The 17,912-nt window shown below is 36.8% G+C and overlaps 1 protein-coding gene across 7 annotated transcripts in view; it reads right to left on the bottom strand.

Moving 5' to 3' along the window:
• The window catches only part of LOC113965613 (dynein heavy chain 5, axonemal-like), a 156,934-nt gene extending 139,313 nt beyond the window's left edge, over positions 1–17,621 (bottom strand). For all 7 annotated transcript variants that reach the window (XM_027679275.1, XM_027679284.1, XM_027679294.1 and 4 more), the window contains exons 1-13: positions 17,524–17,621; positions 17,072–17,258; positions 14,103–14,203; positions 12,438–12,626; positions 12,248–12,322; positions 9,810–9,893; positions 8,335–8,406; positions 5,781–5,882; positions 4,691–4,877; positions 3,343–3,508; positions 3,137–3,230; positions 1,835–1,933; positions 306–487 (exon numbers count right to left, since the gene is read on the bottom strand). In XM_027679275.1, coding sequence (XP_027535076.1) covers positions 306–487; positions 1,835–1,933; positions 3,137–3,230; positions 3,343–3,508; positions 4,691–4,877; positions 5,781–5,882; positions 8,335–8,406; positions 9,810–9,893; positions 12,248–12,322; positions 12,438–12,626; positions 14,103–14,203; positions 17,072–17,234 — 1,514 coding nt within the window. In that variant the 5' untranslated portion in view covers positions 17,235–17,258; positions 17,524–17,621. The remainder of the gene's footprint in view (positions 1–305; positions 488–1,834; positions 1,934–3,136; positions 3,231–3,342; positions 3,509–4,690; positions 4,878–5,780; positions 5,883–8,334; positions 8,407–9,809; positions 9,894–12,247; positions 12,323–12,437; positions 12,627–14,102; positions 14,204–17,071; positions 17,259–17,523) is intronic.
• Between the last annotated feature and the right edge of the window lie 291 nt (positions 17,622–17,912).

Below are 17,912 nucleotides of genomic sequence, written 5' to 3'. Positions count from 1 at the left end.
ATTAGCTCACAGTTCTAATTGCTTGTGTGTTTTGTCTATGGGGACAATATATCAAGTGCTGTATACGAGTATACATTACATGGTTTTCAATAACAGGCTTTTTTCACAACACATAGTAAATTTGTTCTTGCAGAGTACTTAATTCTACACCAAATTAGTAGTTACAAGCTTACAGTCAACATGGGAATCAGTGCCTGGTAGGAGGACAAAGGGCAACTTAAATTTACCTATTAATTATCTTGATGACTAATCTGTAATTTTACTTCTTGTGTCAACAAAAGAAGATGAAATTAAAATTCTATCACCTGTCCAGATCCCAGATTTTTGAAACACCTTCACATAGATACATCTTGCACGTGTTAATCATTTGATTCGTGATTTTAAGAAAAAGAGACGTCATGTGCTCCGATGTGTTGTAGTATGATGATGTACAGTAAATCATACAGATGGTATTCATTAAACTGGGTATGTGTTCCATCATTGTTACCTACAACAGGCAAAAATGGGAAAGCCAGCAATTCAGATTTCCTGAAAATTAACACAGTGGAAAACATGACTGCTCTGGGAATATGTTTGTCAGCGGATAAACATCTTTCTGATTGTAACACATTGCTCTTGTAGATATCTCATTATGAACTGGACCATCCAATTAATTTGCGGGGACCTACCACACTATGACTAAGAGAAAAAGGTGGGAAAAGGGTAGTGAATAAATGAATAGTTCTTTTTCCAGAGTGGGATTTTCCAGAGGAAAAACAGCGGCTGTAGTATTTTCGGCCATGGGCTCCAGTATATGAAGGTGCTGTAGCCTGCTTTGCAGATGAACATACTACCTGAGGAAAAGAAGTCATACACTGCTACAAAAGAGTTGGCCTGCTGTAGGAAGGACAAGAAAAAAGTTGGCCTTTGCTCATTTTGCCTAGATCTGTACAGAAGAGAAATCCAGAAGGGGGAGGCAAGACAACAATAATCTCACTCTTAGTGAGGATACTGAACTATACAGTTTTCTCTCCCATGGGAAGATTTCACAGAAATGCATGCAGGCCAGATACACTGAGAACTCAGAACAAGAGACAGTGACTGATCTGGAAAAGGATAACAAAAATATGGTATCTAAAATTCAAATCCAATATGGCAGAAAGATTAATATTTGCAGAAGAAGAGCAGTGAAAAATAGTACAGTGGATTCAAAAGGACTCAAGCTTTGAAAACATTGTTTAGAAAAATTGTATTTAGATGGATCATGTGTCAATGTTCTGAAATGTGTAAACTTAGACAATTTTGCCTGGTGACTGTATCTTCAAAATTCATGTTCTCACTTAAAAAAATGAACTCTGAGACCCATATGGTTATGAAAATAAGTTTTATCAACCAGGATGACAGTGCTACATGCAAAAGAAACAGCTTTAGCCTGTAAAATATGTGGAAGCCAATCAATTTCAGCTCAAGATCACTTTATGACATTTGCAATAAAACAATCTCAAATAACTTCTAACTGAAGCATGCAGACAGGAAGAGGTACCCTATGTAAGGGCCAAGCTCACAAAGGCAATTCAGCTCATTATCAGGCTTGGAAAAACACAATCTTATGCTTGGTTTTTTTATGCCCTTCAATTATCTTCTGTAATGACAACTACTTCCTAAACACACACAAAAAAATTATTATCTCTGGCTAATTCAAAATCTGTAAGCTCAATTCACTAATGCCTAAGGACTTAAGCTGTCCACTAATCACTGAGATAAATATTGAAAGGAGAAATATCTTTTTTAAGCAGCAAAAGCCCTTCCCTTCTTTTCCCAATTTTATATTAAATGGCTTTATAGTACTACTTACGGGTGAAGCATTGGCAAGTGGACCAAAAAATTTATCCAATGTATATAAATATCTCACATTGTCTTTAGCTTCATTGGCAGCAATTGTTATACTACCATCCTGAAGGGAGGGGAAAAAAAAAAAAAGAAATACAATTATTACTGTGAAAATTTTCTGAACGGGTTCTTGTTCTTTTATGGTGCACACTATCACAAAATTGTGATTCCATCTTGAAGCTTTTTCACACAGAAGTGCTTTCAATTATGTCATTTATTTTTTACATAAGAAATAACTGCTTTTACATGCAAAAATTGGTATGATCTTCCTGGCAGTCAGCAACATTTTGGATGAGGTTTAAAGGAAGTCCTTACTCAGACCCCCAAAGCTTTTTCCTTCCTCATGGAAGTATATCAGTGTGGTTTTGATAGCCCAGCTTAAATTTTAGAATTGTTTCAGCATGGTACCCGTTCTACAGAACTTAGACAAGACCCCTGAAATGTACCAGGGTTTCCCAACATTTTTTAATAAACACTTGTTAGGGAAAATGAGTTCACAGCTAATGCATGTATCTTTCTGTTCACGTCAGGGGGAACTATCCAGTACTTAGGAGGCTATTTTGTATGAAGAAAGAAATCCAGTTCATCGTCCTTGGGTTGTACTTGCTCTGTACAAACACTTTGATCCAAATACCATTTATCAAATAAGTCAGCAAATATGGTAAGCAAATAAAACAAAAACTCAGTAAGGTAGCACTGTTTTCCTGGTCTATTCTCAAAACAGTAGAATACTTTCTCATGTGCTAGAAGATCTGCATTCTGGTGTTTGGGGGTGGGGGTGGGTGAGTGCCTGATTGACTGTATGTGGTCTACAGCTTATTTTCTGGCTTGCCTACAGTTTTGACTGATAAGTTTACATTACAGATATCCACTTATCCGAAGTAGCAGTTACGCTACAAAAGGTCAGCTGTTAATAATTCTAAACGCAAGATGATGAACATATTTCAGACACTTCTACAGCTGGCCTGCTCAGGGTTCAGCTGGTAAGAGACAAAAAGATGTTGTATTGCTGCATTGCTTTACTTCTGCACAACCATTCCACCTATTATGTTAATGAAAGATACATTACAAAAGCACTGACTTCTTTTCAAGTTATCTATTTAACTTCAGAATCATTGATGTTATGTGTTCCAACAAATGGATATTTACCACAGTACAAACCCAGCATAAACACTCAAAGCTATTTTTAGCATTGTGTTCAGCTCTGTGTGTATTACAAATACAGTACTGTAATAATTTAAAACTTAAATTAGAAAATAATAATTACCAGTTCTTTCCACTGCTTTAATGTCTTTGATCTTGCTGCCTGAAGAATACTTATAATTTTCTTTACTCTTGAACTCTTGATCTCATCTAAAAGGCTTTGAAGAAAGAAACACATACAATACTCACTTTGGAATGAAATTTTACATTTATTTTTAAAAATACGCTTTTTCCCCAAGACTCTGTGAGAAATAAATGCAGAGATTTGACCTGTTAAATGATGACATTCTTGTCTTCCAGTGTTCCAGTTCTGCAGAGGGACCAATGTCGTCAGCTTCTCTTCTTATTTGTTCACTCTCCACTAAAACTTGTCTGATCTGTTTGGTCCAAATCCTGATCACTTCTTCAAGTCTCTCAGTGACTTCTGTGTTACTGCCTTCAAAATCATAGAATTGGACAGTCTTATAAGCACCAGGAAATAAACACAGAATTTTAAACTACAGATGTAAAATGTTCTTGCAAAACATAATCTAAGACTATGTAAACTGAGTATATTTGAATCACTGACCAACAACAGGAAAAGATTAAGACTGTAACAACAAGAAGCACACATAAAACTTGTATCTATCTATTCTGCTACTATTGCATATCCTTTACAGGGGAAACAGTTAAAAATACAGGGAGTTCATATAGAAAAACAAAATACAGCAATATGGTTTGGGGAGAATCATGTTTCATAGGTCCAAGAAATGCATTAACTATGTGTATATTTTTCTGCTTGCATTTCATAAGTAAAGGCTTACTTCATATTTCTCTCTCTCTGCCACTGTAGTCTATTCCACATTAAAAGCATCCCATAACAGGCGCCATTATTAACAGTCACAAAAAACCACTAGATTTTTAAGTCAGCATATCTTTTAGACTGCCCTAGCAGCTGAAAGACTTCAGTTCACTTGGTGCATTACATTTAGGACTAATGGAGCTTATGCTACTCAACGGATCTAAAGAACTTGTCCAGCTATACAACATTATTATCTAATCTTAAGGTCAGTAGTTCTGTGGAAGCTCTCATGACACAGGCTAATGCAGGGATGAGAAGGACTGCAAAGCATTGACTGGTTTGGCATTATTTCACTCTGAAAATATTGATACGACATGCTGGAAATCTATTGTTGAAAGAGACATAACTACTCTTTTTCTTACATAAACATATATGTATATACAATTTTTTTAATAAATACATCTGTTTTTATTCACAGAGTCAGACTTGATATCCGATAGGGTATTTCCAGTATTAAAGAAAGTGAATAGTACACAAACTAGTAGATGGCTTCACTCAGCAACTACTTGGCCAGCAAACTAGGAGGGACAAAGGCAGCTGCTTACATGATATATGAAGCTATTACCTAATTCTTTAAGAACTACGAATTAAAGGATGGGCAAATGATTGATGATTTTATGATTACGTAGTCAGAAACCTGGCAAGAGTAAGCAGAAAAATGTATACAGCTCAGGGAAGATGAATTAATTCTTCAAAGTAAATTTTTACTAATGACATAATAACATTTATTTTACAAATAGCATCACTGTTGTTTGCTTTGGTGTATGAATTACTCACCTGCAGTTATGTAGTCAGATGGGTTCTGTAAGTTGCTGACATAAATATCAATATCCACTTTTGTGAGCTGAATTTTATCTTCTATATTCTGTCTTGATGATGACAAAGTATCCACAAATTTATCCACTGCATACAGAAAGTCTTGTATCTGGCTGTTCTTCAAGCCTTCTTTCACAGCTCCCCAGTTCTGATTATTTTATGATTTATGAATTAAAAAAAAAATTAAAATGACGATCACACTTCCTTTTGTTTTTTGACCAAAAAAGGTGTTTTTCATTAGAAAGGTATTTCTTATTCATGGCAGTATATAAAGATTTATCATCATGCCATTTAAAATACACTCATCTTTATAGTGTGCCTTGATTTAATTATTCTATTAGACAAGAAGAGACAAACTAGCAAAAGGCTCTAAGAAATAAAAATGTCTCCCTGCTCTCACTGACTTCATACTGAACTGTATTTTTTAGCTTGATTTTTGTCTTTCTGAACAGAGAAAACAGATTCTAATTTCTTTTCCTGCTCCTGGGTGCAAGAAAATGACGGTATATGGTAACAGCATAAAACACCATCATTCTCAACAGACACTGAGCTTCTTTATATTTCCCATCTCTGAACGTGTACTTCCAGAGGAAACTGAACCAACTGTGATGCTTTGTGAGTGCCACAGGATAAGGACAATGCAAAGAAGCTGGATATTCTGGCTGCGATACAGTGCTTACTGTCCACAGTCTAAAATAAAGTCATAGACTGATCCCTTGTGCTGCCAAAAGGACTTGACACTTCTTTCAATCCAGGTTTAATCTAGTTTTAATGAAGTCACAGTTTTACCTTAGTATGATTGCTATGTTATGCTCTCCTTTAACATAGCAGTTACAGCTGGTGCTATTGCTTGAAAATAAACAATAACTACATGAATTTCAAACATTTTTATACAAATTGCATAACTCCCCAAAAGGTCTGTATTAGACTTGTGTCTTCTTGTATCCTCTATTCTACGTCCAACTAATGCACAAACAGAACTGCAGCAGCAACATGCCTTAATTCCACATATTCTTGAGAAAAAAAAAGAAAATACTAGTTTTCTGATTACCTGTTGGGATTTAAGTGCTGGTATCATGATATGGGACAAGAAAAATTCCAGGCCCTGAAGGGTATTTCCATTAGGACAATCAAACATACCAAAATTCACCTCCTTCGAGAAGAAACAAAAATTAGCAGAGTGCATATAAACTTCACTATTTGAGTGAAATTCAGATACATGGCAGACATATGGCAGTCCATAACTATGTAGGTTCCATGAGGATATTGCCCCCCAAATTTAGATTAGACAGAAAATAAAATTCAACCGAATTCCAAGACTTGCTCTTGAGTCACCGGAAAAGTCAGTCGCAAACTGTAGCAACACTCCAGCACCCAATTAAAATTAAACATATAACATCAATGCATTTATTAATCATAACTTAACTATATGTCTATTTTTCTCATTCACAGGAACAGCTTCCATCTATCACAAATGCCTAAAAAAGGACAAAAAATGTATCAGGCAAGAAATGGCTCTCTTGGTTGCACAGTTCTCTCAAGTTCATTGTTAATGAGCTTATGCTTAGGAAGCACTCCTTTACTGAGAGGGCAAACAGTGGAACAGGCTTCCTAGAGAGGCAGGCAACATCCCAAGCCTATCTGCGTTTAAGATGCATTTGGAGAATGCCATTAACAATATGCTTTAACTTTTGATCAGCCCTGAAGTGGTCAGGCAGTTGGACTAGATGGTCATTGTAAGTCCCTTCCAACTGAAATATTCTATTTTATTCTATCCTATCTTGGTCTAGTTAATGTGAAGCAAGAAGCAGTAAATTGCTGAAGCTGGGGAAAGACAGTACTGATGGGTGGAGTTTTACTGCAGAATACAAAGCATAAATGAGAAGAAGCGAGGGACTGCGTCTTTTCCCAACACTATCCACTTATGGCTTTGTTGGCTTTTCTGTTACCAGCATTTTGCACACCGATGTATACATCCTGAACATGGGCTTCGTGCTTTCTACTACCCCTACTGACTAGCCACTTTGGCTTTGGATAGGCCTCTTTATCAGAAAGGGAGCCTCATTCAGAACTTCTGAACTGCACAAACATACACTGATTTTACCTTCATCATAATGGCTTCATTGATATGAGGAAAAGTGTACTAAGTTCTGCCCTGGAAGCTCCTACTCCCAATTTTGACCTGTGCAAAGACAGCGATTCCAGAGTGTTTTAGAAATGGTGACTACAAATGATTTTTTGTAGAGGCTTTTACACTCTTGGCCATCTTGGTCATTAATTTCACTAGTTTTTTCTTTCAAGTTCTCCACTGGCATGTAAAAGAACTGCATTTAAGACATTTAGTTACTATGCATGGGTGAAATACTATGACCTAACAATACTACAGCATTATAATCCCACTGGAGTACAAGAGGGTAGAAAGCTTTTCCCCATAAAGTGGAGGAAATACAGATGACAATCAAGGCATCATTCTGCTTGAGAAGTGCTTATGAGGAAGAACAGGTTTCTTTGCATGTCTGAACATGTTCCCTGGGAGGCAATGCCCACAAGAAAGGTCTCCTAAACTACTTCCTCCTTCAAGAGGGTGGGCTAAGAAAATAGCAGAAAGAAGTAACAGAAGGGCAATGCAGAAATTAACTGACCTCTATTTTTCCCCTTCAGATGCTTTTGACAATGCTAATTTCTCCCATATGACAGTGTTTACATTTGTTGCAGGAAAGGGGAGACAGGGAAAATTAAGACTTCTGAATCTCTGTGACAAGAGCGTTACACTAGCTAATCCATTTCTTTCCAATGGATGCTGAAGATTCAACTATTCTTCTTGAGAAATAGCAGATAAATGCATGTATTTCTAAGGAGTTCTCAGGCTCTCCTTCCAACTGCTCCTACACAGCTCTTTGAGATAACCCAAAATTTGTTTTACCTTCTATAGAACCTAAAAATATTGCCTCACAGAATGAATGAAGTTTGATGAAGATACATGACAGTCCGTGTCAAAAGAAGGTGATCACAAGAGAACTGCAGAGAGAAGGTACCAAGGCAAGCAACTGAAGTGTTTGGACAACCATTATTTCTTTAATGTCTATTCTTAGATGTTCGTATCTGGATGATCTTCTGCAAATATTTCCCAACAACATGAGTATCTCTCAAAGTAAGAAAAGGCTGTTACAGCGTATTTATTATACCAAAGAAGCTATAAAGGGTTGGAAAATCTTCCATTAGTTACTTTCAAGTATCATCTTTATTATAAAAGTCTAAAAGATACAGTTTAAGTGCAGCATTTCCATAATTTAGGCTCATTACTTAAAATAAAATCTCCCGGTTTAGGTATTTATTCCCTATTGCCATTAAAATTTATATTTTAATTACTAATTAATGATGAATTTTTATTAAAATCTTGTTTTTAATAATATCGCAGTATCTAATTTATAAATCATTAGAATTTTACTTTATCACACATACTTATTCACATGAAAAAGAACTTCTGTTAAACATAGAACTAGACATTTTCATGAAAGCATTCCCTACTTCTGACTCCAGTTGAGAGAAAAAAGGTATGAGAAAATATTAAGTATACTGCAAACAGTGCATGATTTTGGACTGACCTGAGAGACATTTGATGCAGTTATAACTTCATCTGATGTCCTTAGGAAAAATGCACAAGTTCCTGTAAAGTTCTGTAAAAAGGACAAAATGCATACAGTTAAAAAGGATACATAAACACAGTAAAAGTAATTTAGTTGAAACTTAAAGATATGCTGAAAACAAAATTGTAAAATATTAATTACTCAAAAAGGTAGTGAACTGTTTGCAGGATGTTTTAAAATCTGCTCCCTCAAAGAAAATACTGGGTTTTCTCTGTCTGACATAAGAATATAAAAAATGCCCTTCTGCACAGACAGACCAGTTCAGTATCACACCTCTACTAAGAAAATGCAGTTCAGGGAGAGCTTGTGAGTTAGGCTGTTTCCCAGAGTCCATCCTTCTTGTATTCCCTGACCACCTGCAACTGTTGTATGAGAGCTGTTACATGACATATTCCTGTCTAGTCATTTTAGAATCCATTTACGAACCTATCCATGAGACTGTCTAATCTCTTTCTGAATCTGCCAACATAAATTTACTGAAAAAGTTCTTTTCATAAATACTTAGACCACAGATTTATTTAATTTTTTAAAAAGGGAACTTTAAAAAAGGGAAACTTGCTAAAAACTTCCATCCAAATACTTTTAACATGTATTTTCATTGTTTTGATGGACTGAAGTAATAGAGAAGTTTCAAATCAGTACTTGAACAATGCTTATTTTTAATCTATTAGACCTAATAATAACTCAACTGCAACAAATTTGAAAAGCCATTCCAGCTGGTCCAACTGGCAGAGGAATGAATGTCACTTTTCCCTGAAAGCAAGAGAGAATTCTTTAGCCATGTCTTTTCGAATATTACAATGCTAACATAAGCTCCTTAGGGCCAACAAAAAAAAAAAAAAAAAAAAAAAAAAAAAAAACCCCACACAAAAAACCAAAACATCACTATGCCTTATTCAAAGGAAATTGTATATGGAATACCCAATTTCCCCCAAAAGAGACAGAAAGAAAAAAATTAGTCAGAAGTCTTAATGGCTACTCTGAACATGCTGTTGAATAATGCTTAGATGTTACAGTGAGGAGGTTGTTATAAGAATTTGAATGGAATAAAGGATTTACTACAGGTATTTTTGGAATAATTATTATATGCAAGGACATACAAAACCACTGAAGAACTGCACTTTTAAACTAGAAGTGCATAAGCACTGGAAAATACTTGACATGCAATTATTAAAAAAAGTTAGGATCTGTGATTTTTTAACAAGGGTTTATTTGACCTGCTCTCCTCTCAGATAGCCATATCACTACTTCTTTACTGGTGAGTGCCAACCTCAGCTCAAAAAATGTTGGGAGATCCTGCATTATGAGAACAGAGACTATATCCTTAAATATCTATCCAAGAATCACAAAAAATTGCATAATACCATGCAACTGTCATGCTTTTTCAATATTTTTCTTTTTAAATGTCATCTAATCAATTTTTTCAACCATACCTCAGTGGAACCCACGGTAATAAACAACTTCTTCTGAGGCAAACTGTTCGTTGACGCATCTGAACTCGATGCATTTGACTTTTGCTAGCAAAATTATAAATAAGAGGTTAATAAAATAAAAATTCTATAATACAAATACTTTATCCATTTGAATATGTGAATTATAACGAAGATCATTCTGAGTCACTTAGTAACTCCCAGATAGAAATCACAAGGTTGGCTTTCTCTGAAGAATAAGCTTTGCACGAATCTCCCAGTCCCCAGTAAACAGTTTCATAGCCTCATTCTTTCAGGAAAAAAAAAATCAAATAAGAAGGGAGAAAAGTCTCAGAAAATATAATGAAATTAAATCTGAAGTGTTGCCTAGAGCAACTTCCTCTGTGAAAACCAACTGGATATTTTGCAGAAAGAGTCGTGCTTGGTCTGCAGCATCATAATGTACTTGTGAGTGGGATTCACAAGCAATACTGTCAGCTAGATCCTGCCAACAATGCAGAGAAATTTAGCTTTCTGCCCATTTCTTTAACCATACATCACCGAAAAACTTTCTCTCTGAGAAGCCTTGCTGCCACTGGTCCCTCTCCACTGAGCTGTATCTACAACCTCTTCTCTTTGAAGCAAGAAAAAGTTTAAGCCTAATAAAGATCTGCTTCGCCCTAACTTTGTGTCATGCATTTTGGAAAAAAATCTGTTGAAACCTAGAAGAATGTGACAGAAAGTTATGTGGAATAAGTCTGCAGGTATATTTCTCTTTAAAGTTGAAGAGAGCCTTATTCCAAAAATGTCAAGTGTTCAGCTCCTGCTAGACTAAATGTGTGATGGATGATATACAGTGGTGGCTCCCCACTTCCACCCCAAATCAGCATTTGCTGAACCTTATGCACAGTTTAAAGTGAACATCATGCACCTAAGCTGGTGAAAAAAGAGAGATGAGAAGCAGCAAAGAAAGGAGCTTTGATAAATCTCGGTACAAACATGCCTACTTGTCAGGCCAATGGTCTGCCCTGGCCCATATTTTGTCTCCAAGAATGGTCAAAAACAGATAAGAACACGGCAAGCATGTATAATACTGCCCTTGAGTAATCTCCAATTCTCCAATATGTTTGAAATGAAACTGTTGACTGAACAGTCAAATTAATGAGCTCTCTTCACTCATCAGAATGTGGTGGAAGATGGTAGAGATGGCATTCATACTTTCCATCAGAAACATTTATTTTTATGCTATGCTGCTTCTGAAACAGAATTCTCATAAAATAATTTTTTAATGAGTAAAAAAGTCAAAATAAAACAAAATTAAATGCAGCAATGAACTGTTTCATTTAATCCAGGCTGGGCATTTATTTCTGACTTGTCAGTTAAGGAAAACAATGTCAAGATTTTTAGTTTCATCTTGATTTAAGTCAGAGAACAACACATTTATCCTAGAAATGTGCATGTACATCCCAGTGAAACGAAAAACTGATTAAACTGTTTTGACAGCTGAGCTCATTCTGTGCTTTGCAGTCTCTAAGCAATTCCAGTAACAATCAAAAGTTCTTTTAATTTATCTAGGTAATAATGATTCTGTAATTCATTCTTGCATTTAGCTGATGATCAAGCATATTAAACAGATTTCCTCCTCAACTAGCCTAAAATACCACCACATGATGAGTTAGCTCTCCCTATCATGGCTCCTCAACGGCATAATCTGAAAGGACTGATGAAGGACTTCCGAAGTTCTGAAAGCCCACAACAGTTGTGTTAGACAATTGTCAAGGTCACTTGACACCTTCTGATATCACGCACTCAGTGGAAGCTGAACAAATTATTTTGCTCTTTATGCAGAGGCTGCTGCTTCTCAAAACTTAAGGGGAGAAAAATACAGCTTGGGGACCACAACTGCCTTATTTCTAGTCTTAGTTTTCCAAGCTTAAGATTATTTTCTGCAGAATGGGACAGACCTGAATATGAAGCCACCTTAATTTAGAAAGAAATTGCATCATTTTTCACTGTCTTGAATAACTGCTTTGTCCATTGTAGAATTGGTGCATTTCAAACCAAAAGAAGATTAAATAGTTCTTACATAGACAGCTCTCCCATTCCTATAATACTTATATGCTAGCTAATCTAGTATTTTAAACTCTGAATACTGTGAACACTTTGTCTCAATTACCTTTATCACTTTTGAAGTCTGGATTTTTACTCTACTTGGCCATTTTTAAGTTTTCTTTTGTGAAAACAAGAAAACTATCAAATCATGTCACAGGACAGGGCATCCTCCCATTTCCATGTAAGCCATGATGGCAGTATCTAAGCAACAAGATCCAAGTTCTTTCCACATTGGCATGCATAGTAAAAAAAAAAATCTGTTAAGATTTTCTGAATTTTGTAACAGTCAAGTGATTTATTTTTTTTAAAAATGCAACTTTGCCTTTGCAGAAGTAATAATGGAAACCTACCTGCAATATATCTTGGTAAAAGAAGAGCAACTTTTTAAGTCCACTAGGGACAAAGAATTGTTCTATAAGTTGAAACTAAAAAAAAAAAAAGATAAAATTGTAGTTTCAAAATCATTCTAAAATGAAGTAGTTTCAAAAGACTGAAAATTTTGGAAACATTTTTAGCAATAATAATTTAATTCATATTTACCTTGTCATCAGAAATAATGGCTTCCTCCACTTGCTGCTCACTCAAGTCTATCCCATCTGCTAATCTTGATATCAAATACTTGTGTCTTCCATCTATCTGAGCTCTTCTCTCTTCTTTGGTTACTTTGGCTTGCTTAACTAGTTCTTTTCTACTTTCACTGGAAAGTACTATGCTTTTCTTAACAGTTGTCTAGAAAATAAAAGTTTGTTATAGAGAGAGCATTTTTCCTCAGTTAAGGATTGTATTTTATATTGTTGATCTTTAAACTGGTTTCATAAACTACTTCAAGCATGAACATAAAAAATTCCATCTAAGGAATGCATAGGGAAAAGAACATTAATAATTAACCTGTTTGGCAAAAATTACTTCTCACTATAAAGCTGCTACTATGTAAACTGCAGATCTGAAACTTCAGATCAGGACCTCTGAACCAGATCTGGATCCAGGCTAAGGTCACAATACAAATATAGCACTATTAAGGTTCTAATTCAAATCTCAGCTTTGTGAATCCAGCTTCCAAACTGTTCTATATCCATATTCCAGATTTGGTACCAGATCTATATACTGTCAGCATTTTAATATATAACATCGAGTTGTTGCCCTAAAGGAAATAAATAAAAAAAATACACTATAAAATAAGTCACCACATAAACAAATATAAGATTGACGATGAACGTGCAGGTCATATAAAGGTAGCAGCACAATGATAAAGAAGGAAATTAATGTAGAAAAAGGATTTTTCAAAATCTTCACATCAATGTGAACAATACTGAAAATAGACATGGTGAGTAACATTTTTAAGTCAACAGAAAATCTTCAGAGGCTATATGAAAAACTAAAGATTTGGGTAAAAAAGTCACCACACTGATTATTTCCTGCTACACACAGCTCCCACTGACATGAGTATCTGGGGTTTGGAGATGTCTAAAGTGTGTCTGTACCTTACAATTTTCACTGAAGAAAAACAAAGATAAATTGTCACCTTACCAGTACTCTAAACTAGGAATTGTAATGATTAATACTACTCTTGGATTGAAAAAGCAAAAAGGTGTCCAATGCCCACCTTTGCCTCCTACCATTTGGCCTTACCCTAGACTCTGAATGGATGTGTTACATTACTCATCTCTACCTGCATTTCTTTGAGACCAGGAGATACAAACATCAGAATACCCGTAGTTGTTGGTCGGTACCCTTCTGGTGTCTCTTAAAGCTACATCTTTTCTGATTCACCATGTTGGTCCCAACTCATTTATGTCAGCCTTTTATCACCTCTGGTTTCCCTGCCAACAGCTGGATCTCTTATTTTGTATATGCCTTCTTTGCATATGCAGTATGACCTTATTCAAGTATTCTTAAACAATATTAATTTTCATCATGGCAAAGAAATGGCTATATCAGTGGATGATAGAAAAAATACATCGAAGAAACCAAAATTCCAGTGACAGACATTGTAGCACAGAATTTCAGTGGCCTAACACTGTAGACACTTTTTAGTGGTTCACTGTTCTTTTTTTCTTGCAATTAACAGAGACTGAAGGAACCCAGCACACTTAAGTATTAGATCAAGCTTTTGTCAGTGAAGACTTCAAGAAAAATCTGTAAAGAAGAAAATCAGCAGACAAAAGGTACCTGAGTCACCACCTATTTTAGAATTAAAACACTTGCCGGAAGAACAGCAGTCAAAGATGATTCTGCGACAGCAGATCCTAGCTCAGTGGTCCTTGTCTTCAGGTTCTCTCCACGTCTGTGGTACTTACTTTCTTCGTCTAGTTAAAAAAAATGGCAAGTACTAATTATTCAGGTATACGCACAACAAATGCATTTACAAGATCTGCAATGTTGTGTCTTCGTATCTGCTGGCTAACCTCTTCTAGTGTGGGGAAACGAGACAAAAAGGAACATTAGAAAACATGTGCCTCAGCAGAAACCCTTAGAAGCCATCAGGTATAAAAGATGTCATATAATGACCTAAATCTCAAGTTGAATTTCAAACAATGCCTACAGACAGTAAAAGAGGTAAGAAACAACAATATAAGGTACTAGCTTGAAGAAATCAGTTCTGGAAAAAATAGAGACTGAAATACTCTCACTTTTCACACGTGCTATTGTCACCCAGTTACTCCTTTTCTGTTACTTCTTTCTATAAATTCTCATTTTTAGTCTCATGTTTTTCTGACAAACTTGCTACTTGCAGAGACTTGCAAGACAACTTGAGCTCATGGTATACCTGAAGAATAAAGATTGATAACATTTGCAATAAAAACAGGACACATATTTTTAGGGCATGAAGCTATCTTGGGGCGTGTAATTATGTTCTGCTGATTGTTTAAGTCTCCTTAAGAGCTTTGGAAGCCCTTTAACTTATTTAATAAAAAAATTATTGCATACTTTTGGGATTTTTTTCTATAAATTAGGATTTGAATATTTTAAGTAATTTGAGGAACGAATAAGAGTATTTATGTTTTCCTAATACTAAGTACAATAACTTATCTCCAGTCAGTTGCCATTTCTCTTTTTAAAATTTTAATTACAAAGCATTCCTTAATATTGTTTTATCTCTCCTTAACAGAAACACTGTTTTAATTAGCTTCAAAAAGATGATTATTTGAAAGCACTGAACAATGCTATTTTTAATTTCTACATCTTGCTTTCAGTCCATTTTATTTCTCCAAATATGATATTTATGTCCCATCATTAGCAGCAAATAGGATCATCAGTGGAGCATGCAGTAATGCTAATGAGTAGCTCACTAAACTTTCATGAATTACTGTATAATCTGTTCTAAATATATGATAAAACTGAAATTCTGATTTCCTTATAAATTTTCTTACAGATTGTATCTCTTTTCCCCTGATTATAATGTATTATTCACAGAATCATAGAATGGTTGAAACTGGAAGGGATTCCTAGAAGTCTAGTGCAGTCTCCCCTGTTTCAAGCAGGGTTACTTACAGCCAGTTGCCCAGGACCATTTCCATACGACTTGTGAATATCTCTAAGGATGGAGACCCCATAACCTCCCTGGGCAACCTGTGTCAGTACTCGGTCACCCTCACAATGCAAACATGTTTCCTGATGCTCAGAGAGAACCTCCTGTGTTGCAGTTTATGCCACTGCCTCTGATGCTGTCACTGGACACCACTGCAGAGACCTCGACTCCCTCTTCCTTACACCCTCCCTTCAGGTATTTATATGCATAGAAAAGATACCCCTCAGACCCAGCTCCATTAGCCTTTTGTCACTGAAGAGGGGCTCCAGTGCCTTCATCATCTTCATGGCCTTCACTGGACTCTCTCCAGTATATCCATGTCTCTCTTGTACTGGGGAGCCTAAAACTGGACACTGTACTCCAGGTGAGGCCTTACCATTACTGAGTGGAGAGGATGGATCACCCCCTTTAACCTGGTGGCAATACTCCTCATCCATGGCATTACCAGCCTTCTTTGCCACAAGGCCCCATTGCCAGCTCACGTTCAACTTGGGTGTCCACAAGGACCCTCAGGTTCTTTCCTGTCAATCTCTTCTCTAGGTGTTCAGCCCTCAACCTGTAATGTTGCATGGGCTTGTTCACCCCCAGGTACAGGAATTTTCACTTCCTCTTGTTGAACTGCCTGAGGTTCCTGTCAGCCCTTCTCTTTAGCCTCTGGAGGTCCCTCTGGAGGGCAGCACAACCCTCAGGTGTATCGGCCATCACTCCCATTTATGTGTCATCACCACCTTTGCTGAGGTTACCCTCTGCCCCATCATCCAGATCATTAATGAAGAAGCTGAACAGGACTGGACCTGGGGTTCACCACTACCTTCTGGGCTCCCGCTGGACTTTGTGCTGCTGATCACCACCCTCTGAGCTTGTCCGTTCAATCAGTTTTCAATCCACCTCACTTTTTGCTCAGCCAGCCCACACTTCAACAGCTTCTATTGGAGGATCTTACAGGAGTGAAGGGGAAATTTAAATTTTAACTTCTCAGCAGCAGTAATTTGTAACCCAGGAATGATCTGGCATGAAGAACAAAAGGGCCCAAGTGAAGGAGGTGTTAAGATGGCTGGAAGCAGGAATGCCAGAGGCAGAACAACTCCCTGTAAGGGAGTATAGTTTCCCCTGGTAATGAGATAAGAAACAGCCACAGCATTGTCTTGTAGCCATCCTGGAATGCCAGGTTGAGAGTCTACCTTTGGGCAGCAGAGCTGTTGGACCCAAGGCTGGTCTGAGGTGCTCCATACTGATGCAAGCGTATGTAAGTGTATACAAAGAACTGCTTTTCATCAAGCATCTTTGCAGACTTCTTAGAGAATCGGTTATGGTGTTAAGACTGTTCAATGCATTGTTTATTAATTTTTATATATATTTCAGCACAAATATGTGTTTAATCCACCTCAAGAGGCACAATAAAAATTTCCCAACAGGAGAATGTCAAAAGCATAGATCTGTTTGTTTATTTATATGTACATATTTATTTATTTATAAAGCTGCAATCTGCACATTGCAGTCCCTACATTGGCACATTCAGAATAGTACATACCAACCCAGCATATATAAACTTAAACACACTACTTAATAATTGGTTTCTCATTTTGTTCCTGGATTTCTTTTCCATACAAAGTCAACACGAAGTACTTACTATTTTCTCCCTTACCTTTTTTTATAGCAATGAGAGGTGGACAGAGATCAATATGAGGTTTGGAAGAAAGCTGCATTCCTCTCAGTTGTTCTGATTCCTGCTGTGCAGAGTGACCAGGAGAGGAACTAGGCTCGACTCTTCCCCCTAACTCGGTCTCACCTCCCACAGTCTCCTCCATCTGCACCACCACACAAAAATCAACCTAAAATCAACAAAAAATGACTGGACAATGTAACATCCTATTAACCACACCTTCAATATTTTTATCCCTGTTACAGCATCAGTATTAGACTAGCAAGGAAAGGAAAAAACAATTCTCTACTTTTGGTCACTGATTTAAAAAGAGAAAATCTAAGCAGATTTCAAAATTATAAAAGCTCCTCTAAGGTTGCCTGTCACCAAAACTTTATTTCTAATTGCATAACTATAATTTCTCTCCAATCAAGCTGCTGCAGGTGGGAACTCACGTGTTGGGGGGACAGGTTAAGCTTCTTCTTAGACGGCAGCTGCAGGTCTGGCTGCGAAGTGCTCGGCACAGAGTGTCAACTGAGGCACTTTATTAGTGTCAAGCAGGTTTTAAAGCCTGCGGTCTGCCTGGGCACTTGGCGTTGCTGGCAGCTGCTATGGCAACCCCTACACAAACCCAGCTAACAACCCAGGCCCCAGGGGGCACCTCGTGTCGTCCATATTTCCCACTGGATCCAACAATCCAGTGCTAATTTCATAACTACTTGTCTTTTAAAAAGCACCATATTTTTCTCTTACATATAAATTAAATCCTAAGCAGGCAGCTTCCCTGAGCTAGGAGAGGCCATGGAGAGCTGCATCCCGACAGCCACACCGCGTTCCTCGACAA

The sequence above is a fragment of the Neopelma chrysocephalum genome, unplaced genomic scaffold (genome assembly GCF_003984885.1).
Source record: "Neopelma chrysocephalum unplaced genomic scaffold, ASM398488v2 Primary Assembly neopelma1_22b, whole genome shotgun sequence".
NCBI classification, from domain to species: Eukaryota; Metazoa; Chordata; class Aves; order Passeriformes; family Pipridae; genus Neopelma; species Neopelma chrysocephalum.
Note: the sequence above shows the minus strand (reverse complement) of the source record. Positions and strands in the feature narration are given on the sequence as shown.